At 48.3% G+C, this 23,294-nt stretch overlaps 7 protein-coding genes across 7 annotated transcripts; 3 read left to right on the top strand and 4 right to left on the bottom strand.

Annotated features, from left to right (window-relative positions):
• Positions 1 to 166: 166 nt before the first annotated feature.
• On the bottom strand, positions 167 to 1,811 carry F4812DRAFT_441972 (polysaccharide lyase family 20 protein). The gene is made up of 2 exons (XM_047935277.1): positions 1,369 to 1,811; positions 167 to 1,312 (listed from the first exon to the last, which is right to left on the bottom strand). The coding sequence occupies exon 2, from the start codon at positions 1,217 to 1,219 to the stop codon at positions 437 to 439; it is 783 nt and encodes a 260-aa protein (XP_047787083.1). The 5' UTR covers positions 1,220 to 1,312; positions 1,369 to 1,811; the 3' UTR covers positions 167 to 436.
• Positions 1,812 to 3,935: 2,124 nt separating this feature from the next.
• F4812DRAFT_153754 (uricase) lies at positions 3,936 to 5,437 on the top strand. Its single transcript, XM_047929744.1, has 2 exons — positions 3,936 to 5,133; positions 5,273 to 5,437. The coding sequence occupies exons 1-2, from the start codon at positions 4,353 to 4,355 to the stop codon at positions 5,377 to 5,379; spliced, it is 888 nt and encodes a 295-aa protein (XP_047787082.1). The 5' UTR covers positions 3,936 to 4,352; the 3' UTR covers positions 5,380 to 5,437.
• A 185-nt stretch (positions 5,438 to 5,622) lies between these two features.
• F4812DRAFT_441968 (ribosomal protein L13) lies at positions 5,623 to 7,004 on the bottom strand. Its single transcript, XM_047935276.1, has 2 exons — positions 6,580 to 7,004; positions 5,623 to 6,506 (listed from the first exon to the last, which is right to left on the bottom strand). Exons 1-2 carry the CDS (start codon positions 6,598 to 6,600, stop codon positions 5,988 to 5,990), a joined length of 540 nt encoding a protein of 179 aa, XP_047787081.1. The 5' UTR covers positions 6,601 to 7,004; the 3' UTR covers positions 5,623 to 5,987.
• A 22-nt stretch (positions 7,005 to 7,026) lies between these two features.
• On the top strand, positions 7,027 to 8,782 carry F4812DRAFT_153578 (Cu,Zn superoxide dismutase-like protein). Its single transcript, XM_047929741.1, has 4 exons — positions 7,027 to 7,439; positions 7,574 to 7,703; positions 7,776 to 7,853; positions 8,084 to 8,782. Exons 1-4 carry the CDS (start codon positions 7,245 to 7,247, stop codon positions 8,653 to 8,655), a joined length of 975 nt encoding a protein of 324 aa, XP_047787080.1. The 5' UTR covers positions 7,027 to 7,244; the 3' UTR covers positions 8,656 to 8,782.
• A 340-nt stretch (positions 8,783 to 9,122) lies between these two features.
• F4812DRAFT_153580 (uncharacterized protein) lies at positions 9,123 to 9,535 on the bottom strand. The gene has a single exon (XM_047929742.1). It carries the CDS (start codon positions 9,445 to 9,447, stop codon positions 9,169 to 9,171), a length of 279 nt encoding a protein of 92 aa, XP_047787079.1. The 5' UTR covers positions 9,448 to 9,535; the 3' UTR covers positions 9,123 to 9,168.
• Positions 9,536 to 13,923: 4,388 nt separating this feature from the next.
• Positions 13,924 to 15,912, top strand: F4812DRAFT_462473 (uncharacterized protein; the record flags this gene model as incomplete). The annotated part of the gene is made up of 5 exons (XM_047938051.1): positions 13,924 to 13,938; positions 14,036 to 14,185; positions 14,274 to 14,609; positions 14,705 to 15,757; positions 15,892 to 15,912. 5 exons carry the CDS (start codon positions 13,924 to 13,926, stop codon positions 15,910 to 15,912), a joined length of 1,575 nt encoding a protein of 524 aa, XP_047787078.1.
• A 1,505-nt stretch (positions 15,913 to 17,417) lies between these two features.
• Positions 17,418 to 22,881, bottom strand: F4812DRAFT_462472 (nucleic acid-binding protein; the record flags this gene model as incomplete). Its single annotated transcript, XM_047938050.1, has 3 exons — positions 17,418 to 17,954; positions 18,007 to 22,407; positions 22,465 to 22,881. The coding sequence occupies 3 exons, from the start codon at positions 22,879 to 22,881 to the stop codon at positions 17,418 to 17,420; spliced, it is 5,355 nt and encodes a 1,784-aa protein (XP_047787077.1).
• Between the last annotated feature and the right edge of the window lie 413 nt (positions 22,882 to 23,294).

The raw sequence follows: 23,294 nt of genomic DNA, 5'->3' as shown, positions 1-23,294 counted from the left end.
GAGACGGCGGAGGGTACACAAGGTACCCTGATAGTATATACCCCTCGGTTTAGTCTTAATTACTACTAGATATGTAATTATTTAATATTGAAACTTACCTAATATTAGACTTTGATGATACATTCAGGAGACATCGATTTATGTAATTTGTCAGGTGTCTAGGTAGCGTTAATCTTATTATTTAAACTTTGACTTAAAGTCTATTAATAGGGCTATGGTCACAGCTGCTTGCTCTCGTTACGAAGTATTTTTCTTTAAATGGCAACTCCTCCTGAATCACAACTCTAAATGTCATATACCCTCACATATGTGTAAAGAATCAAATGCTATATGCAAAACTGAAAGAAATGAAACAAATATGATGTATACCTAATTTATAGCAACAACCTAACCAGAAAAAAAAACCGTCTCAAATAATTCAGAATGGCCCACGAGATCACTGCTGCGTACCAGGGTCCACGTCCTCATACTTGGTTCCGATAGCAACCTCGTCAATCCACAGCTGTCGCGTCCCTTGGCTTCCGTCCAGCCTGTGCTGGTCGTGCCAGCTGTTCGCGTACAAGCCGGTGCGGAACTGGAAACCGTACTTCCTCTGCGCATCCCTGTACGTGGTAGCGAGGCCGGATTTGTCCACGGCCTGCTTGCCGTCGAGCCAGACCTTGAGGGAGCCCGTCTCGTCGCTCGCCCACTTCGCCTGGAGGACCACGCGGTGCCACGCCCCCGGCTTGATCGTGCCGACCGTGAACTTCTTCAGCGTGCTGTCGCACATGTTGCCGCCCTTGCTGCGGATCATGAGCTGGTTGCCCTCCACCCAGATCATCGTCGACGGGATGAAACCGTCCCCGCACGTGTTGTCGGGGTTGTCCTCCAGGTTGCTGATGAACTGTGCGATGTTGTAGGATTGCTTGGTCGAGGTGTCCCAGGTCGAATGCAACCTGAAAGCGAAGCCGTAGAACCCCTCGTCGCCAACCTTGTAGACGTCTGTCTTGTATACTTCCGAGTGGTATCTGCCAGAGTAGCTAGGGTCGTATATCTGAACCACCTTGATCGACGTGCCTGAGTTGTAAGACACGTTGTCGATTTGGGTTACAGTTCCTTTATGTTCGTGGTTCGTTCCATCCCACCCATCCAGTGTTCCGTGGTTCTTGAAGGTCGGGGTAGCAGAGACGAGCGCGGAAGGCGCAAGAAGCGCAAGCGCTGTGATCTTAGAGAAAAACATGGCGTAAATGATATGCTAGTCCTTTATTTATAGTGTGGTGAAGAGCTAGCTCGGTTCTGGTGATAGAAGTTGTGGGATTTTGTATACTGGCTGCTTGGGTAGTTCAGCATTCATATATATACCAAAAACGAAGCCTAGACGCTAGGTACTTAGCCGAATGCAACCTTCCATATCGAATTTTAAGGCGATATAGGCTTGACCAGATTCAACTACACGACTCGTTGTTAAGCATCGTATAGACGCAGCAGCCCCTGAGGTTAAAGCTGCATACCTATTACTAAGTGACTAAGTGTTGAAAATCGTCAGCCACGGTCTCGACCTGCTATATCGAGAGAGGTTCTTATTATGGGCATGACATATCACTCAGCCTAGTAGAGGTAATTATGTAAATTAGCTTCTAGGCCGAAGCTGAATGGTTCGCCGTCAAGGATCGATAGGCTTCGGGAAGCGTTTTGGCGAGCTGCACAGATGATTAAGCCAAGATCCGTCCGCTTCAGTTAGGACAGCGTAGTATGGATGTTGATGAAAAAGATACAATATAAGAAAGAGCTAAGCTGCAATTCTTTGGGTTGGGGTAATGTTGGCGTCAGCTAAGCTGGATGAGAGGCCAAACATATAAAACATCACTGTCTATTTTCAGCCTTGACGATTCTATATTTAGCTACCATATAATTCAGCAATGTCGCAAATAGCATCATCACCCTGCGTCTTATTAATAAATCAGGTAGTTGTCGGTTTTAACGATCCCGAACTCTTTGCTGAAACGTATATCTCGGTAATGAATTAGGTGTAGATTAACACCTCAACAAACATTATAGTCGATACGAGATGTACAATTGCAGATTCACCTGGGCAGCTTCACTATGTCTCGATATACCCCAGGTCTAATACCTAATCCGAGTCCCAATGTTCGTGGTATCACAATTAGGGTCTCCATGGGGGGTAGTCTCCTTTAGATTTCAACCCCAGGTATATTAACTATCACTACCAGGCATTACCATGTAAAACTTGACCGGCGTAAAATAATTGTTCTCATCTGCAGGTGGTTCTCAATAGCAAATAGCTTCGTTTTTCGCCGGTTACATACTTGACGTACTCGCTTATTACACACGTAACATAGCATAAATTATGGTTCTACAAGCATGCTGTGAGGAAGCAAAATGCGTGCAATCAATGCGTTTAAAGATTGTATAATTGTATTAGTTCAGGAACGGGTTCGGGGAACTATATTTGAGCTTTAGCTTCAGTATACATATCTACTATCATCGCCCTCGTTGCGGCTTCATAAGATATTTACCTCTCACCCCTGTCTCTCAGTGGATTTACCATCTTTAAAGGATAACCAGACCGACATGGCATTGAGTAATAGACCGCTCCGTGTTCGCATCATAAAGGCAGCCCTTTTTTTGTTTATCAATGGTCCTTGGGTTTAGCATTCTATTAGATCCCTACTGTAGTAGTGCTAGTTGTCAATACTAGCGACAATTGTCTGAAGTGTGCTGTCCTGGTGTACGGCTGCTGTGTCAAGATACGTAAGGCCCCTAGGAGGTATTAAAAGAAGTTATAAACGAAAACTATCATAGCATTTTGGTAAAACCAGATTCTTATCTTAAAACTCGCTTAACATATCTCAGCTATTCTGTTCCGTATGGGTTGAGAACGACATCAGTCTGCAACAAAATCTAGATTAAGAGATCTAGACTGCATCTTGCCTACATTACTACCTAGTACCAAAGCAAGAAGGGGTGTGATATCGGCAGCAGCAGCAGCAGCGGAACAGGTAAGACAGATAAGAAAAGTCCCCCTCTTCTCCAAAGTGAGGCTTTGCTATCGCCGGTAATTAGTATAAAGAGGAAAAAACCGAATAAAAAAAGGAAAAGCTTTCCCAGAAGCTAATAAGGCGGAGCTTTTTTGGGGTGTAAATACCCGTAATCGGGTAGGAGTCGGCCTTCGTTTGTAGGGGAATCGGCGGGTTCCGTAAGGTACGGTTCGATGTATCGAAGTATCGAGCCGCTAAAAACGTTCCCCAGTGGCAGCTGGTGAAATACCATTGGCCCTGCAATGCCCTGCAATGCCCTGCAAGCTTAGCTTTAAGGCCCCATCCTTACTAGTGAGGAAGTCCCCTCTTTTTTTCCATTCTTCGATCCCGCCGCCGTTCTTGTATCACCAACTACATACCTGGATCTTCTTCAACTCTCTCTCTCTCTTATCGGTGACCAGCGGACTCCAGTCTTTCTTGTATCGCATCCACTACCTTTAGGTACAATACCTAGGTTAGGTAGATACATACATACATACAATACACTACAAGCACGCAATGCCGGTGCCGTATAGTATGCGTCCGCTTCAGGCGCTTTCCGATCTGCATAGAACCAAACCTGCTGCTGTGTTGCCCAAAGTCGACCAGGCGAAAATCCCGGGACTGCCCTTAGGACCCGGATCTACGTTCGACTGCTACCACGTCCATGCTACGTCCCTGCATCCTGCTAGTAGTTTAGTATCGTTGTGAACCTATGATAAAACCCATTCGGGTTACGTATGCAGCTCGATTTGGAATGGAGGGTCGGTAAGTCTAATAAGTGTTTATTATGTTGTAAGGCCAGAAGGTTGGTAAGGTTTAGGAGTATCTTTGCCTTACATAGCTCCATATGGACATTACATAGTACTCCATACCTAGGTCCAGTACCTAGATTAGAGGTAGGTATGACATTTTAGATGTATATAAATACGCAGTCATGTTTCTCCCTTTCCGTTTGAACCGCGCGACCTTTTCTTTCCTCCTTCTCTTCCGTACCTGACTTGACTCGGCCTATGATTCACGACTTCCTTTTCATTCTTATTACTATTATTATTCTTGCTGCTATCTGATCATCTCATCTCTTTTTTTTATTGCGATTGTTACAGGATAGATTCGTCTCCTAACTTTCTGCATAACGTTGCACCTAAATCATTCTTTTTTTTTGGTAGAGGAAGGTTCTCTCGGCATCCCCAGCATTCCCCTGAGGTTTCGGAATATTTTAACCTTTTACGGGTTCCTTAATCTTCGTAAAAGCATAATAAGCAAGAACGAGGAAGAGAATTATAGGAAAAAAAGAAAAGGGAAAGAAAAGAAACAAGTAACCTACCCTTCAACATGCCGGTCGTATCAGCAGCTCGGTACGGAAAGGACAATGTCCGCGTGTACAAAGTCCACAAGGACGAGGCGATGGGTACGCACAGGGTTACGGAGATGACCGTATGCTGTCTGCTAGAGGGGGATATCGAGACGTCGTATACGACGGGGGACAACAGCGTCGTCGTAGCCACCGACTCCATGAAGAACACCATCTACATCAAGGCCAAGGAGCACCCCGTGAACCCTCCGGAATTGTACGCCAGCTACCTAGGGCAGCACTTCCTGGACCAATACCCCCACATCCACGTTGCCAACATTAACATCGTCGTGAAGCGGTGGACCCGCATGGTCATTGACGGAAAGGAGCACCCCCACAGCTTCTACCGCGACGGCGAGGAGACTCGCAACGTCGAGGCCCGAATCACCCGGCAGGGCATCGAGCTCAAGAGCGGCATCTCGGGGCTCCTGGTGCTGAAAAGCACGGGGTCGGCGTTCCACGGCTTCGTGCGCGACGAGTTCACGACGCTCGGCGAGACGTGGGACCGCATCCTGTCGACCGACATCGACGCGACCTGGAGTTGGAACACCCTGGCGAGCGTGGCGGCGGTCGAGGAGAAGGCGGCCCAGTTCGACCGGGCGTGGGAGGACGCGCGCCGCATCTCGATGAAGACGTTCGCCGAGGAGAGCAGCCCCTCGGTCCAGCACACCATGTACAAGATGAGCGAGCAGGTCCTCGAGGCCGTGCCCGAGGTCAAGACTGTCACTTACGCGCTGCCTAACAAGCACTACTTCGAAATCGGTAAGTCCCGGCTTTTTATCTATTTATTTATTTACTTATCTATCTCCGACCAGAATCCATATATATATATATATACCTAGGTACCTACCTTATATACTAGACAAGATCAGCTTCTAACCGTATCCGATTGTTTCCACAGATCTCTCCTGGCACAAGGGCATCAAGAACACGGGCAAGGACGCCGAAGTGTACGCGCCTCAGTCCGGACCTAACGGTTTGATAAAAGTCGAAGTCTCGCGCTCGTAAGACGCACAGAAAAAACGAACCAGGTACCTAGTACTGTCTTTTTTTTCCCACGAGTTTGTACCATGTCTTCGGCGTAATTCGCGGGATCTGCGATTGCTTTTTTTTCTTCTTTTTTCTTAATTCGTAATTATCGGGGAATGGGATCCGAGCTGGGGTTTATAAAGTTGTTTGTTGCTGCATCGATGCCGAGTATCTAGATACCATCTCAAGATGATAAGAAAAATCAAATCCGTAAAATCCCCCCTTTCCGCCTGGAGATGTGATTGGTTCATCGTGCAAAAATGTCAGTCGTATAGAGGTGTATATTTTCACTTTATTTTGAATTTTCTATGAACCACAGTTGTCCCAAGTACCTGGAGTGCTTTCCTACCACCTACTTGTAGCGAATAATACCGTATTCATTGTACATATAAGTGCCGTTTTCTTGGCCACTTGCAATGTTGGTTGTTATGAGATGCATTCATTATACACGTACGATGTAGTACATAGCAGATATGCAGAGCTAGAATTTCCCTGGCAAAGCCTGCTCTCTCTCTCTCTCTCTTTCTCTCGAGCCTGCAAGTCGCGCCTCGCCTTAGCACCAATCCGATCCGATCCGATCCTCTCCGCTATAACCTCTCAGCACCCGCCTGCCTTATCGCCTGAACAGCCTCGCCCCAGCCCTCCTTGCCAACAGGCACGCCGCCAAACCGAATGAGGTTCTGCTTGAACGGGTGGGCGTCGCCCTCGAAGGCCTTGAGCCTGGCGAGCCTCTTATCCCTGAGCCTGTTCTTGGGGAGCATGCCGCTGACGGCCTTGCGGAGGACCTCGGCGCCGCCGTGCTTGGCCATGAGGACGTCCATGGTGACGGACTGGAGGGAGCCCGGGCGCGTGTTGTGCCGGTGGTACATCTTGCGCCACTTCTTGTGGCCCGTGAGGTGCAGCGCCGCGCAGTTCGTCACCACCACGTAGTCCCCGCAGTCCGTCGACGGGTCCCAGATCGGCTTGTGCTTGCCCATCAGGATCACGGCGATGCGCGACGCCAGCCGGCCGAGCGAGGGCGGGGTCACGTTCGGTTGCGTCGAGAGCGTCGGGTGCGGTGCCGACGCCGAGATGTGGTGCCATACTCGCGAGTAGGCTAGTTTCGTCTGTCCCGGGAGAGTGTGAGTACCCCTGCTATGCCGCTTCGAATGAGGAAAGGAAAGGGAAAAGGAAGCTTACCAGCCCGATGGTCTGCGACATGGTGACGGCTCTTTTTAAAAGGGGGAGGGGAGCTGTTAGCCCCTCGTCGTCAAGACACGGGTTTTATTTGCTCGATAGGCTTGACGAGGGGCACATGTATGACCTCGAAGACCCCTTTTGGTAGTGCAATGGCACGTCTTGTCGCGAAATTGAAGGTTTTATTAAAAGTGTATTTAGATATATGCCCAAGGCTAAATGGGGGAAGCGTTGCAAGGTGTAAGTGCGATAGCAGAATTCGATATTCGTTAAGTCACGTGTACGGCAGGTACCGAGACCCCGGGGGATCTACATAGTAAGGGATGTCAAGATGTGTATTTCCCCGCCTATCGATAAAAAGATAAGCGATAAAACAGGTGAATGACGCCAGTTGCGAAGCACCGAGGACCGAGCCCGCATTTCTGTTGCAGGCCCAGCTGTAGGTAGGTACCTGAAAGACGCAATTGCGATTTCAAAGCAAAAGTTCGTGCTTGTTCCATTTCATTGGTCTAATTACCTCTTTCTTAGGTAAAATAACGGAAAGGGTGGGTTTTTCTTATCGTGTAAGTGAATGGCTTCCAGTCCATTCTACACGATCGATATTTGTAAAAAATAATAATAATAATTACTATGAAGCTCTCTTCGTCCCCTCTTCTACTTCCAAGCATATGATGCTGAAATATCTACACGGTATCCCATTTCGTTCCTTTGCCGCGAGTACTAGTTTTATCTTTTTCGGCGTCGCTGCCGGGTCGTATTATCATCGTAACCAGCGAGAACAGTCATTTTATATAAGCAGGTATATTCCTGCTGCTACGGGAGACAAGATGGTGGTTTCTAATCAGGCCAAGACTCCTTTTCAGGTCCGTCTACCTACCTACCTTCACCTAATCTTCATCTTGAAGTTGTTACCAAGTACCTAGCCTTTAGAAGATATTATGATATCTATGAAGCCCAGAACAGGACAAACTAATAGGAGCATGAACAAATCATATAGACGTTATTCGCTGTGCCGATGACCTGTGACGGATGTGTCAAAGATGTTTCCGATGCGCTATATAAACTCGGAGGTATCACTAAAGTCGAGGCCGACTTAGAGAAGCAGCTTATATCGGTGGAGGGAACTGGTAAGATATCTATTACCTCGCAGGTCAATAGGTCTCGCTTTGGGGACTGACACCATAATGTTCCTTGAATAGCTGCTCCGTCCGCGATTGTTAGCGCCATTGAAGCTACTGGTCGAGATGCTATTTTAAGGGGGTCTGGTGCTTCTAATAGTGAGTGATATATTATATTCCCTTTCTATGTTCCATCATATATTTCTATTGGTTTTGGTATTTATGCAAACCATCGGCGGTTACTCTAAGGCCGCACGAAAAGGGCCATTTTCCTTACCTCATGCCGAACTTCGCCGAAGCAGTCGGCTTACGCTTCCGGATTTCCTAATTTTGAATCGGTAATTCCGTGGACATTGTTCTCGTCAGCTGGCTGATACAGATCCTTCTAGGCGCAGCCGTATGTATCCTCGAGACGTATCACCGAAATGAGAAGGGTGGTGATGCGTTGGTGCCTGCTTCGGCTCCAGAGGCCGATACGGACGGATCCAGAGCAAAGGACAGGGAAGTCAGAGGCTTAGCCCGCATGGTCCAAGTTTCTCCTACGATAACTTTGGTGGATCTGACCGTTCGTGGCGTCGAGCCTGGTACATACTCGGCTACTATACGGGAGTACGGCGACCTCAAGCTTGGCGCCACGTCTACGGGCCCGGTGTGGGCAGGCGGGAGTGGTACAACTCAACCCCGGGGGATCTTAGGTACTGTGCAGGTCGGAAAGGATGGTCGGGGTGCAGTGTTCTTTGACCATCCCTTCCAGGTGTGGGAGGTGATTGGACATGCGATGGTTGTTTCCAACCAGAAGGAAGGGGTCACGGAAGCAAATCTGAAAAATAACGAGAATACCGTGGTAGGTGTTATTGCGAGAAGTGCCGGCATGTGGGATAATGATAAGACGGTATGCTCATGTACCGGCAAGACACTTTGGGAGGAAAGAAGGGATGAAGTAAAGAAAGGTATGCTCTAAGACTTGAATGATGAATTGGTTCCATACAGGTTTTGGAACTGGCAACGTGTATTGAAGTAAGGATTGCCCATAAAGGTTATTGGTACCCAATAGACACTGTTGATACATAGAAAGAAGTCAAGTTTGGAAGTTGGATTGGGATTCATTCTCATCGAACCACGTCTTCTAAGGGTATCTAGTTTAAGATCCTGTCTATTCTTACATGTCTTGATATTGATAGTATCTATGTATAATTCCCTCTGTCGGTCCCCTTATGCAAGTACTAGGTAGGTATTCAGGGTCCAACTCTCCCAAATTTATTCAAACGACGAAGAAACAATTTGTCACAAGCTCACATCACAATTTACAGGTTGTTATTGGCGGTTGCTCACAGTTGATTATGGCAGCTCGGCAGTCACTTTGGCGAGCTTACATTGGATGACGTTTCATGAAATCAGACGACAAATCTACTCCGATCATGCCACTCGATATATTCGAACGAAGATACTGATACGCTCCTTATCGGCATAGGCATTACCAAAGCAGGCAAATATCTAAGGGGCCCGGGATAAAGATGCCGCATTGTGCTTTCCTAGAAGGGATCAATGAATCGTGTGGTATCCTTTGGGCAATGGCACCATAGACCGACCCATGGTGGCGCCATGTAATCCCTAAGTATTTAAAGAATCTCATGATGAAGGACCGCCAAGGATTACCTCCTTGGGAAGCCATTCCTACGTCAACCACTGCGGTCACAGAACCAAACAAACATTGTAGGGACGAAGTCGCAATAGCTGTCGCCGTCTTACACATACCCACTTTCTCATGTCGACGAAAACGCTAAAAGATACCTACCTAGGTAGTCAACGATCATGGAGAAAGAGTCGAAGGATGATAGATCATCGAACGAGACGATGTGATCATGATCTTTTCCTTCCTGGCGGCACGCGGAGAAGTCGTGGGTAGGGGTTAAATCAAAAGCCTAGTCTTTATCTGATAGGTATTGTATGGACGAAGGGGGAAAAGCTTGGCCTTGTGGCCGACTCCGGGGCCCCGGCCGTTGGCTGTTTACACAACATATGGAGTTTTGAGTTGCTAAGCGGTTGGCTCCCATCATGCTGATAACCATAACCCTTCGTCATCCCTTTATCCCCCGAACCCAGCTTACTTGACCGCATCCTCAACGCCAAGCTTGTGACCTTAGATAATCATGCTAGGTTACTATTATGCCCAGACTTATCTAATACAAGTTACGAAGCAGCCACCGTACCCTCTCTTAATGCAGACTTTGTAAGTTATCATAAAAGCGCCGATAGTCCCACTTAGCGGTGACCGGGAACACGTGGAATGAGACAAATGAGATCAACTCAGACATACTCACTTAGGTCAAGGCGTACGGGTGTCCCAGTTATCGGTCCATGCCGGTGCACGTCGTATCCAGTAGGGATTTTACCTTAGGTAGATAAAAAGGCGAGCGGCCCATACACGTTGCTGAAGAATCTTTTTTGTGTGTGTGATTGCAACGGAAGAGAAGCGGGATGGGAGAGAACTTCTTTCACATGGCTAGCATATGATTAGCAATAGGCAGGACATGGAAATTACCCGCAGGCGAAGGATCAACAAGCCTCGAGCTATTGAGATCTGTGTGCTACGCTCGACCATGACGGGCATCGCGACTGAAAACATGGCTGCTGCACCATGTAAACAGTTACTTACTACACTGCCTTAGGTACCTAAGGTAGTTAGTAGGCAGCATTCGTTACTACTACATAGTAGCGAACGGGCTCGTTGAGGCTCTAGGTTTAGCTTAGAGAGATCTGATCCGCTAAGGGGGTTCAAGGTCACAGATGGCCGTGGGCCCAGGGGCTTCTGGACAACACCGAACTTTCTGAGATTTGAGGATCATCAAACGCCCACCCTGTCGTTTCTGCCGAGCCCACGAGATAGGCTTACTCGTGACGCGCAGGTGCCTTATGGCTACGTGCTTTTACTACCTAGTACTATGTAATAAGGATAACCCAGTCCATAGTGGATATAGATGTCAAAGACTAATAAGGGTAGGAAGAGTACCTCAAACACATTGAACGGAAGCGAGTTTCGCAACAGAAGGAGGTGTTACTATGCAATACGATAGGTTCTGGGTCTTCAACAACAGTTCTTCAGCAAAAGGTGTACGTGGTGTATTAAAACTCGTGATGACGTGCGTCTTGCAATCTGCGGAGTGATGGTGTAAAGGCTATCTAAGACCGGGAAGCCAGAATCCGCTACGATGGGATGGGATATTCTGGAATTCGTAGGGGGACGATGGATTCACCAGAATGGGCCTCTCAGAAGGCTGGCATGTAGCACGCCGTCCGATTGCATCGTGCATACGGAGAGATAGGTGACTAGCAGGCATCAATGATCAAGGTGAGCTTTGTCGGTAACGACTTTACGTAGTGCACGTACGGAACAGGCATAGCATAATTGGTGACAAGCTTCGTTTAATCCTCTTAGCTCGAGCTATGAGAACGTCACACGCATCATTGCGAGTGACGAACTGTGCTGAAGAAAACTAGAAGGCTTGTCGGCGCGTAGATATCATCCTACAAGACCGATTAGGATAGGAGAGAAGAGCTACGGTATGTGCAGATTACCTATTCCGGATTCGAGATGAGATGAGAGCTTGGACATTGGGCACATGAACCATGCATCTGGACGTGCATCTAGACAGCTTGGGCACGGAAGTCTTTGATTCGTCGATGGGAAAGTTCTCGAAGGTGTGGCAATAAGAATCGTTGAAGGGGAAATAATAGACAAATACGACGAACCAGGCATTGTACATGAGCTTGGAGCAGTGACTGGCCCGATTTCAGATTTTAGGCGCCCTTGGAAACGCCTGGGAGTCCGAGACTGCGGGGGCTTTACCGAATCCCGTCGACCAATAATGACCCCTTGATCGACACTTTGGAACAAGTTGCTGCACGAGGAGAGACAGGGCCCGTTCCAGGTTGTAACCCCAAAGGGGAAGAGACTAGGATTAATATCGGCAACTATTGCTACTTTGCCATGCTACACTGCTTCATGATCACTGCTGAAGAACTGCAGTACCTCCTAGTACATGCAATAGTAATCACTGACAGGAACGGGTTGATGGGAGTTTAATTAGTAGGTGGTTATGAGAATACTTACTATAATCATCTACTTACCGTGAGATCGTCTCTAATGAGATCTTCTTAGGAAGGTCAGATCTCTGTGTGATGATGGCTCGAAAGAGCGAACTGACAATAATCATCCCAGGGGTAATCCGTAAACGAAGGAAGGTAAAATAGGCAACCAAGTGGTCTTGAGACGGTCTCAGGCAGTACTGGTACTGCCTTGCCTCCCTAACCTTTTCATCCACCATCCTCCTGATCTATAAACAACTTATACGTCGTGCGATCAGCTTCACATAGACGTTGGTACGCCCGCGGCGGCCAAAGTTCATTTAGTATTGATGGCGCGAAGGAGTCGGTTAACTGCTCTGCGCGCTTGTTGAATGAGGCTGTACTACTGCTAGGCGCCCTATACGCCAGCTAAGTTTGTCTTTAGACGAGACAATCTAAGGGACATATGTATTGATTCCTGTATTGTTCGTTTGATCATGACAGGTCGAACGACTGGTGAAGAGGTTGAATTTCCGAATAGCCAACCAGTCTCTTGTTGCCCTCACTTCTGAAGCGGAATAAAAAAGGGACGGATGGCCACGCGCTGATTGGAAGCACCCCTCCCAAAGTTTTCCACTCCCAAGAGTCCAAGCCCTCGGTTGAGAAGAAAAAAAAAAATACTTCCACTATCCCTACCCCTGTCACTCCCTACATATCTGGACCCTGGTAGAGCATCATCGTCGTTTTGGCTGCCCGCAACGAGGACATTCCGTATCCACACAACATCACAAGTTCCCCCAAAGCAAAAGCCCAAAAAGCCGGGGGGTGCGTGTATGTACAATACGGTTGCATGGTACTTACTACTATGTAAGAGCTTGAAGTCGACGGGTTAAGTACAGAGGTATGCATACTACTTACTCAAATACCTAATAGCATAATTCCCAGCCGAAGTCCACAGTCCCAGCTGGCTTCGGAATTCTGACCAAAAAAAGACCCAGATTTACCAGTCTTTTCCGGCCAGTGCTTCGCTTGGCACCAAGGTCTCGTCCTCCACCTATTACTGTCTTTTCCGCCATTCATCCACTCTCAGTCATTCTGTACGCGCTGGCTTCGTCGTCGTTCCATCCACTCATTACCTGTTCTAATCTGCAAAGAAAAGCTGCAAGTCACTCTAATCTCATCACCGACCTAAACCCCATTCCTTGCAGTGCAGTGTGAAGAAAAGAAGAGAGAAGAAGAAGAAGAAGAAGAAGAAGAAGAAGAAGAAAAACGAGCTAGTCCACTTATACGCACTTATTATTACTACTTGGGCTACACTTTTAAAAGTTACCTAACCTAATAAGCTCCCAATACCACGTCTAATCGAGTACCTAATATCGAAAAGAGAGGAAAAAGGCGAAGAGGAGATTCGTCCTGTGGCTTCCCGCTACCTTGAAGTCCCACCCTGTTGGCTCGTTGGCCGTCGTGCGTCTGTACCTACATATCCCACCAACACCCCCCGATCTTTTTTTATCACTTTTTCTTATTTTGCCTGCCACAACGGGAACTTGCCAGAGATCCGCCCCTCCACCAGCTAAATTGCTAGGAGGTTTAGACGCTTCCCGTTAGCTAGGTTGGTCTGACCTCCGATTCCAAATTACCCAAATTTCGAAGAGGGAAGGATTTCGATCTTCAAAACAAAGTTGTTCGCAAAAGACAAGAAAAAAAAAGAAGGGGCCGTTTTTCTAGAAAAAAAAAAAAAAAGAAAAAAAGACACGAACCACCATATCCGCTAAACTAAAATACTCATGACTATTTCATTTATTTAAACTGCCAAGACCATAAATTAGCACGGAGAAGGAAATTCGAAAGAGGGGAGAAAGAGTGGCTATTAAGGGTATAGTCGGGACCAAGTAATACCAAGTGTCAAGGTGTCAAGGTGTGGTTAAGACCGAAAAAAAAAAACGAAATACGAACCTCTAAGCCTCGGCCAAAAAAACGCAAAGACCATCATCCGTCAATTCGAGGTTGAGCTTGGGAGCGGATCGAAAAGGGGCGAGTCGAAATTCCTCCACTCCCCAGGCATCAGTATCGCCGCAAGGAGCGCCGCCTAAACCCCCCTCTTACACCTTTGCTTTCTGGACAAAGCAATTGGTGCTAATTCAAGGCTCATCCCGGCGACACAATGTCTCTCAAGCAGGTAGGTTTTCTTAAGACTTTCGGGGAAGCGGTGTACGTGTGGTTTGCGAAGTGTGATCAAAGTGGCTAATACGCTCTCTCTCTCTTACCCTATGTAGGAAATAGAAACGTGGGTGTCGGCCTTGAGCCGATACGATAACAATGAGTTCGAGGAGGCATTGAAGGAGTTCGACAACATCTCGGATACGTCCAAGATCTTGTTTAATATGGGTGTTATACATGCGACTCTAGGAGAGCACGAGAAAGCTGTAAGTTTTTAAAACATACCTCCCAACCTAGCAGCACTGTTCTGAGCGAATCTGCGTTCTGAAATGCTAAAACTTTACCCGCTTCTAGGTCGAATGCTACCAGAGAGCGATCCGGCTAGACCAATATCTCGCCGTGGCCTATTTCCAGCAGGGCGTGTCCAACTTCCTGCTGGGCGACTTCGAAGAAGCACTGGCGAATTTCAACGACACGCTGCTATACCTGCGAGGCAATACGATGATCGACTACGCGCAACTGGGCCTTCTGTTCAAACTCTACTCCTGCGAGGTGCTGTTCAACCGAGGTCTCTGCTATATCTACCTACAACAGAAGGAGGCGGGTCTGCAGGATTTGAATTTCGCGGTGAAGGAAAAGGTCGTCGAGGATCACAACGTCATCGACGAAGCTATTAGGGAAGAGGCCGAGGTACGATATTCTTATTTTTCCAAGATGCTGTTTTTTTTTTCTGTTTCTCTTTTTTTTTTCTCAGGTAGTAGATGGAAGATACTGACGTCTCATAGGGCTACACCGTATTCTCCATCCCCGTGGGAGTCGTATACCGACCGAACGAAGCCAAGGTGCGAAACTTGAAGACGAAAGATTACCTCGGGAAAGCCCGCCTGGTGGCCGCGTCCGACAGGTCCAACGCGTTTACCGGGTTCGCCGGGTCGGAAATCAAGAACGCCGGCAGGGCAGCGGAGAAGGACGACCGTCCCGCGGACAACATCTCGTTCGCGGCGACGAACCTGGTCAAGCCGGGCCTGCAGAGCAAGAGGCAGCAGTCGGAGCCTCCGACCAGCCGCAACGCGTTCCCCCCCACGCCGCCGCCCGAGAACGACAAGCCGTCGTCGGCGACGACGACGATGAGCCGCGGTGCCTCGGTGCGCAACGGCCCCAAGCCGATGCCCGCCAGGCTCAACATCCCCGAGCCCGCGAAGAACCGGTACGACAAGATGAGCTCGCCGCGCAGCGAGCGCAAGGCGCCCTCGCGCTCCGCGTCCGAGATGCGGTCGCCGCCCAGGAGCTTCTCGCGGTCGGAGCGGGAGCAGCCGCGCATGCGGCGCTCGAGGAACGAGGAGGACGGGTACCCGGAGGACGTGTACGACATGTACGGGGGTGGTGGCGGCGGCGGCGGCGGAGGAGGCGTGGGACGGGGCCAGAGCCGACGGGCGCCGCGGTACATCGAGGAGGAGGAAGAAGCGAGCGACTACGACTCGTTCGACGAGGGGGACTTCGAGATGGTGTCGTCGAATCGGCGGCCGGGGGGCACGTCGGTGGCGGGGTCGTCGCGGGGCGGGTCGCGGAGGCCCGAGATCCGCAAGGTGCGGATAAAGGTGCACGCGGAGGACGTGCGGTACGTGATGGTCAGCACGACGATCGAGTTCTCGGAGCTCGTGGACCGCATCCGCGACAAGTTCGGCCTGCGCAGGCGCTTCAAGCTCAAGGTGCGCGACGAGGACGCGCCCCAGTCCTCCGAGATGATCACCATGGGCGACCAGGACGATCTGGACGTCGCGATGATGGGCGTCAAGCAGATGGCGCGGAGGCAGAGGCTCGATATTGGCAAGTTGGATGTGAGTCTTATTTCGCTCCCCCCCCTTTTTTTTTCTTTTCTTTTTTTTTCTCTCTCGATATTTCTCACCACCATCGCTACATCGTCATTTACCTAGATATACAGGGAACATTAGCTAACCACGATATTCAACAGATGTGGGTCCAAGAGATCTAGACCGTTATTTTTCTTTTCCTTCGTGTGCGGCATTACGATTACAAACGATACCCAGCATTGCGATCTTGAATCTGAACTTCATACGATGTAACGAAGAGACTGCTATCTCATCTTGGGCTTTGGCTTCTTCATCCCAGCCTATTTGCTTCATTTTTTTTTCTTTTATTTTCAACTATACTACTACTACTATTGCACCTACTACTGCTAGTTATTGCTATTTTCCGAATTATCGTCTTCACTCTACTCTACCTCTTCCCCCCTTTTCGGTTTCTATTCCTAGCAGCTATCATACCATATATACCTCATTTTTAGTAGTCGGCTTTTTTGTTTTTTACTCTTGTCTTCTAGATATTTTCTCATCCGACGTTGGTGTTGTTGGGTGTTGGTCTTTTAGAGAGAGAAAAGCAACAACGACAACAAAATCGTAAGCCGACCCGGGGGGTTTGCCTTAATGCGTTATGAAACGGGGAGCCGCCCAAACAGGTTTCACGTCTGTTCCTGTTTCTCTTGTTGCTCTCCGAACCACACACAATCGAGAGACCGGGGGAATTCCTCTTTGAGACAGACAGACTGGCAGGCAGCGCCAACTCACTAATCACCCACGCTTTATACACTTGGGGCCGGATTCTCCTCGATTTAGGACTTGCCACCACCAACGTATCCTAACGCGCAACCCCTCCGTCATTGCATCATATACCAAGCAAGCAAGCAAACATGCATATACATGTACATATCATATCCCCCCCTAGCTTAGATTTGGACAACCGGCGAATGGATTTCACGGCCGATCGGGTGGTGGATGGGATGGGATAGGATGGGATAGGAGGACCATAGTGCAATTTATCTACCATATTTTTTTTATCTTTATTTTTTCATTATCCTTTTATTCCATTTCTTTATTATTATCCTCTTATTTGGCGAAGTTCTTGATTCCTGATTTTGGAGGAGGGGAAGGAGGAAATGGTATTTGGGAACCTGAGCCGTCTAGTTGTGAACTCATTCTGGGAGTGAACTACGACGGCTCCTGGGGAAGGGTAGCAGGGAATGAGGAAGAGGAGTGGGAAGATGTCTTTTTATTTATTTATTTACCTTATCCTCTTCTTTTGATGGAGCATTGGAGTTTATTGGCTTAAACGTAATTCAGAGATGGATGGGAGATTATTAGGTAGACAAAAGACCCGTTCAGGACTATTTTCGTAACAGAGCTATTCACATCACATTTGCGCCCAAGTATATCCAACCCGAATGCGTACCTCCTATTCAACATTAGTACCTCTATACGTACCTACCTAAGGTATATACCCCTGACGGGATGGTAATAAAGAGCACCTTGGCGTAATAGTAAATATCTAACGATGTACTCCAATGCTCGAATATTACACTGTTAAATATATACTTTCAACTGTATAGATTATCGCCTTATCCATATGCAGTACCTACGTATGTCACGGAGTGAAGTATTTTCATAACTAACTTCCGCGAGATGAGTAGTAAATCCCATTTACTCATTCATCGTCCTCCTCCTCCTCATCCTTCGCCGCCTTGGCCTCGGCCCTGGCCCTTACCCATTCCGCGGCCTTAGCACTAACCCTCTCTCTGCTCTTCGCATCGCCGTTCTTCTCCTCCCAGTCTGCCCATCTCTTGAACCACTTCTTCGCCGCCCTAGCCTTCAGCCCCTTAACACGGATAGCACGCTCGAAAATGTCGCGGATAGCGGTCTTGTCGGCACCGGGCACATCCTCATGATCGAGTAGCTGATTCCAAAGGTCGAAACGCTTAGGGAAGGTAGCTAGTAGACCTTCAAACATGGTGCGCCCTAACTCCGGGTTCCGATGAGGCGAGTTGAACTCGAGCGCCGCGAACTTGGTCATCAGGGGGAAGCGCGCGTGATTCGGCAGCGCCTGCGTGGCCCGAGGTAGAAGCGCTCGCGCACGCTCGGGTTGGTTCTGGACGGCGTGCAGCCAGTGTGCGTAATTATACCAGACCTCTGGCGATTCTGCGCCGAACTTCTTGACAAGAGTTTGGAAAAGCTCGTCCGCTTTCTGTAATACAATTAGCATTGGCGTATAAACATAAAGCCAAAATATAACTTACCCCAGCCTTATCTTCCTGGATATAAATGCTGGCCAGGCGTTGGTAAACCTCTTGCTGATCGTTGACTTGGCAAGCACGCTTAAATACTTCGTCTACGGTATCTTCGCTGCCAAATCGGACTTCGAGATTGAGATAGGCAATCCAAGCATTGAGCTTTTCTGTCTCCTCGGTGCTGCTGATGGCCGTAATTGCACGCTCGGCGACCTCACGGGCTTTTGCGAGCTCGCTGACTTGCATCTGGTGAGCCATATACTCAATCCATAGTGCGGATGAATTGGGCTGGCGGTTGAGAAGCCGCTCATAGTCGACGGCCGTCCTAGGACCGAACGCATCTAGATCACCGCTCTTGTCTACTTCAATTTGGGGCTTTCTTCGTTTCTTCTTTTTTTGTGCTGCGCTCGCGTCTTCATCTGCATCGTCATCCGCATCAGGAATCTCGTCGAGCGCATTGGCAGACCAGTCGAAGCCGCCAGCATCGAGAGGAGCAATATCGTCGGCCGCCTTATCTGTCATCTGGGTATCCTCATCATCGGTATCTTCTTCTGAATCATTATCGGTTCCTCTTATGACTACAGAGGTGCCAGCATCTTCCATCTCATCGTCTTCCTCGTCATCGTCGTCTTCCTCGTCAGAATCCCTCAATAATGCAGCACCGGCGTCGTCATCCTCGTCACTGTCGTCGACGTCCATATCATCCACGCCCTCAAAGTAGGACGGCTTTAAGCCAAAGCTGATTCGCTTCTTCTGCTTATCGAGCTTTAAGATGATCGCCTTAACCACATCACCCTCAGCGAAGAGCTTTCGCGCATCTTGGACAGACTTTTCAGCCATCTCGCTGCGGTGACATAAACCACTGACATTCGCAGAGCCTTCGATAACGATGAACGCACCAAATTCTTCTACCTTCCTTACTTTACCGGTTACGATTTGGCCTTCACGTAGGTCCGAATAATTGATGGGCGGGATAAAATCCTTGTCAACCACCGAAGCCTTGAGACTCATCTGCACATGACCCGTGTCAGAGTCTACAGAGATTATTCGGCCTTTGACAAGTTGGTCGATTTGATATTCGTCCTTCCATTCCTTGAGGTATCTGTCGGAAAGGTCTGATATCCTGACCATTGCTGTCACATTTCCGCCGAGACTCACGAATAAGCCTTTGTCGGATACATTCTTCACAAATCCTCTAAGAATATCGCCGACGTTGACCTGAGATACCTTGGTGATTTCGCGGTCCTTCACAGGCAGAGAAGAGTTCAGCACTCTTGAAGGACGAGTAGAGAGCCTAATTTTCTTATTACTCTTGTCGACCTCGACGACCGAAACTCTGGTGATATCATTCTTGCTGTGAGAAAGCGTGTTGGCTTCGCTATAGTCATCGCCAACATCTATTAAATGCACGGGACCAGAGACGACCTCGCTAAGTTGCACCATAATCTGCCGTTCGTTAATCTTTGTGATTCTACCGGGAAGAACCATGTTTTGTTTAACCGTCTCCCAAGTGAGATTCGTCGAAGAGCCCGTGGAGCGCGCTGAAAGATCGAGACGGCCTTCGGATGCATTAACCGAGAGAACACGGACTTTTAGTGCGGACCCGATTGGGAAGCTTGAAGCTAGATTCTCGAGTTGGGAAACATCATCTGATATTTCCAGAGTGTTGATCCTGCCTCGTACATTGGGTGAAAGGGTTACCCAAAGGGAATTGTTGTCAACGTTATTGACGAAGCCCACATGGGTAGAACCGGGTTCTAATTTGTCGTACGATAAAACCTGTGAGCCCTCTTTCTTTAGGTCACTCGGTTTTGCGGACAGCTCAAGGACCGAATGAGTTGATCGGTGCGATATCGGTAAGAAGCGGTGGTTTCTCGCATCGTGAACACCCAAAACTCGAACTGTAATTATGCTATTCGTTCGGAATGTACTTAATGGAGACTTCGGTTTGGAAATCTTATCCCAAGAATCAAATACTTGAGACACATCTACGCGGCCTTGTATATTGTCGGAGAGTTTGACATTGAGCTGTGTATTCTTGACCGATGTGATTTTGGCCTTGACAATCTTGCCAACGAAAATGTCATCCGTCGAAGAAATAGTCTCGTCTACTGGGTTTTCGATTCTGATCGATGCAGCGGAAGTTTCGCTCTTTGATTTCTTGTCGTCCTCAAGTAGGGGAGATGCAGCAACGATCCTGCCACGATCTTTATCGATGGAATCAAGCTTGACAAGTATTGGCTGGTATCTTTCTAGCCCAAAGTCTGCTTTCTGTTGATCTTCCAAGGGTAATTTTGACTTAGGTAGCAAGGCAGTGAGTTGGCCACAAAATTGGACGAAAGCTGCTGTGGGAGTAATATTTCTCACGAAACCTTGCCGAAGGTCACCAACTTTAGCTCCCTCCAAAGACGTGAGAAGCTTTCCATCTTTTTTGGCCTTTATGAAGCTAGGCTTCTTCGACAACGCTATGTATCGGCGACCTTCATTTTTCTCTAGTACTACAAGATCGTTAAGAGTCTGTCCAACGCGAATATGCTTCGAGGCAGATTGGCATTTGTTGGGTCGGTCAGCCAGATGCCATACGGATAACATGGCCTTAAGAGAGCTGTCCGTTAATTCAACAAATACATCGTCTTCAGTTTTTTGCACGACTTTAGCAGAGACGACATCTCCGAGCTGAAGTTTCTTGAGAGCATTTTGCTTATCGAGGCCGAAGGCCGAAGGGTCTTTGCAGGAAACAAAGAGTTTTCGTGCCTCGACATCAAAACTTAAAACATGGACACTGACGACCTGGCCGACTCTGAAATGTTCTTTTGGATCTTGAATATACGCCTCGCTCATTTCCGAAACTGGCAAAAACCCTTTGAGCGTACCATAAAATTGTACGATCGCACCGTTGGCAAACACCTTGACAATAGTACCTGGAACTTGCATACCCACGGTGACTTCGTCGAACGACTTTAGGGGGACTGCTTCGGAGTTCACGAGCGTTTTCTTCAATGTAAGCTTCACCTGCCGCTTAACTGGATCGACTGAAAGTACCCGAGCTTTAACTTTGAGTCCTTCTCGGAATTTCTTCTCAGGATGCTGTAGTCGAATATCTGCCAAATGCATTTCCGGGACGAAGCCAACGATACCCTCTGCAAGCTTAACAAGCAGACCACTGACACCATCTTGGTTTACCATCAGCTTCTCAATCTCCCCGTTGACGACCTCCCCAATGGGTATATCTTCGATGCGCAGGAACGGCTGCTCGAGGACAGTTTTCTCGAACGATACATGGAACATGCCATCAATAGCATTATAGCCCACTACTCGGCCACGGTGTACGGAGCCCGTTTTATAAGGACCAGAGGATTCGGACAGCATGTCGATCTTGCCATCCTTGACCCTGGATATGTGTACAAACCCAGGCGTCCCTTCGATACCCACATCGACAAACAGACCGACTTCTGGGTCGACCTTGGTGACTTTGCATTGTTCTACCGTTGTCGATATAGGGAGAGCTTTCAATGGTAGCTCACCCGAAGAAGTCGTATTGGATTTCAAGGATACCACGTGGTCTAACAACGAGACGCCTAATTTGGGATCTTTGGCAGCTGGGAAGTTGCATATTATTCGTGCCTTATACTTCTTCCCTATTTTATACTTAGATTCCAAATCCAGGGCCTTGGGCCCTAGGCCGGAATGAACCAGATCGGCCGTAACATCTAAGGAGCCCATGACTTTTCCTAGTATTCCACGTTTAGCGATATCGGTAACCATGAATTCTACCGCGGATCCTGGTAAGAATGTGTTGATGGTAGTCGCTTCTGACGCATAGTTTTGAACTTTCCCAATCTTGCTTGGAAGAGTAGTTAACTGAGCAACTTTACCGTTGGGACTTTTCCCCGTCACGAGACATAGGACAGCACCCCCAGGCTGCAGTTGAGAATCTGTTATCTCTTCTGACAATTCTTTCCGAGGCAAGAATCCCCGTAGATCTGAATCAGCGATCCCAAGTTCCATGACGAAACCGTGGTCCTCGGCGCTAATGACCGTTGCCATGACGGTAGAATTGGTAATGACATCCTGACCGGATAAGCCCGTGTTTGCGAGAGCTGGTTGTAATGAGAGTTCAATGCGCCTCCTAGGTTTAGCGGAAGCTGCTGTCGTCTCCTCGATGGTTGACGTAACATAAGCTCGAAGATACTGGCCAATCTTGAAGATAGCCTGCAGGTCAAGACCATCCTCTTCAGTCTCGTCCTCCTCTTCTTCCTTAGCCGCCTCCGCAGCTATCTTCTCATTCAAGATGTCGGAGATAGCAGTAATTGGTACATGGCCAGAGAGATTGTTCGGGAGAGCTAGAACAAGTTCTAAAGGGGTTATTTCAGCTACCTGGCCGAGAACTAGGGAGCCTTTCACCAGTCGCTGGTATGCTTGTTAGCAATAATTCGAATATGATATGACATTCGATTTAGGACAAACCTTGTAGTTGAGACTTTCGACTTTTGTACTCTCTTCATCTTGGTCAGAATTTCCGGATTTTCCATTCTTCGAGGTCTTGACCTTCCTTTTCTTGGAAACGCGGTCTGACTTGCCCGTGTTCTGCCCGGACGCTTGCTCGAATAGAACATCTTGCTTCGCCTGTATGGAGATTTGCTTGTGCTCAAGGGGAGTGAGGACGCTACCACCCCCACGGGGGAAAAGAGGTTCGTCTTCTTTTAAGCGCGAGACTGTAGAAGTGCTGGCGGGTTTCGAACTTGAGCTCGACTTCGCATCATTTTTATTATCAACTGTCTTGTCGGGCTTGGATCGTTTCGACGGCCTCGAGTCGCTATGCGCTTTCGTAGTTTTTGCAATTGATGCCGCCCCAGGGGCATCTTTTCTCTTAAGTGAGCTCATTGCTTATCTCATGGCAGTTTGTTGGTAAATTTGCGCCTGTCGGTGGAAGGCTTGTTTACCAGGTAGGTATATAATGGGTTGGGTTGGGGGGATGCTAAGGTTAAATCCCACTTTGAAACTTTCCTTCAATTCCTCTGCGCAGACAACTTTTTTTTCGCGATAGTTGATTATCGATTATCGATAACAACTTATTAGTGGATCCGCAAATGATAGATAGTGCTCAGCTAGGAGCAGCCTGCTACTCCGGCTACTGCAGGGTCTGAGAATTAACAGGCAAACCCCACTCATTATTGCCTCCCATTGGCGCCTTATTTGGATTTACAGGGAGCTAAATGTCCCAAGTGTCTCCCAAGTGTCCCACTTTCCCACCGCAACGCAGCGTTGCTTCCGGTGCCTAGGGTAGGTACCTAGGA

The sequence above is a fragment of the Daldinia caldariorum genome, assembly GCF_022478825.1.
Source record: "Daldinia caldariorum strain CBS 122874 unplaced genomic scaffold F4812scaffold_18, whole genome shotgun sequence".
Lineage (NCBI taxonomy): Eukaryota > Fungi > Ascomycota > Sordariomycetes > Xylariales > Hypoxylaceae > Daldinia > Daldinia caldariorum.
This window is presented reverse-complemented; position numbering and strand designations above follow the sequence as displayed.

Excerpts from the sequence above, each read along its gene's own strand:
- F4812DRAFT_441968 (XM_047935276.1), bottom strand. The coding sequence starts at position 6,600 with ATGTCGCAGACCATCGGGCTG. Across the intron at positions 6,507-6,579 it reads TGTCGCAGACCATCGGGCTG|ACGAAACTAGCCTACTCGCG; the intron begins GTAAGCTTCCTT and ends CTCCCGGGACAG.
- F4812DRAFT_153580 (XM_047929742.1), bottom strand. The coding sequence starts at position 9,447 with ATGTGTAAGACGGCGACAGCTATTGCGACTTCGTCCCTACAATGTTTG.
- F4812DRAFT_153578 (XM_047929741.1), top strand. The coding sequence starts at position 7,245 with ATGATGCTGAAATATCTACACGGTATCCCATTTCGTTCCTTTGCCGCG. Across the intron at positions 7,440-7,573 it reads AGGCCAAGACTCCTTTTCAG|ACGTTATTCGCTGTGCCGAT; the intron begins GTCCGTCTACCT and ends CAAATCATATAG. Across the intron at positions 7,854-8,083 it reads GGGGTCTGGTGCTTCTAATA|GCGCAGCCGTATGTATCCTC; the intron begins GTGAGTGATATA and ends AGATCCTTCTAG.
- F4812DRAFT_153754 (XM_047929744.1), top strand. The coding sequence starts at position 4,353 with ATGCCGGTCGTATCAGCAGCTCGGTACGGAAAGGACAATGTCCGCGTG. Across the intron at positions 5,134-5,272 it reads CAAGCACTACTTCGAAATCG|ATCTCTCCTGGCACAAGGGC; the intron begins GTAAGTCCCGGC and ends TTGTTTCCACAG.
- F4812DRAFT_441972 (XM_047935277.1), bottom strand. The coding sequence starts at position 1,219 with ATGTTTTTCTCTAAGATCACAGCGCTTGCGCTTCTTGCGCCTTCCGCG.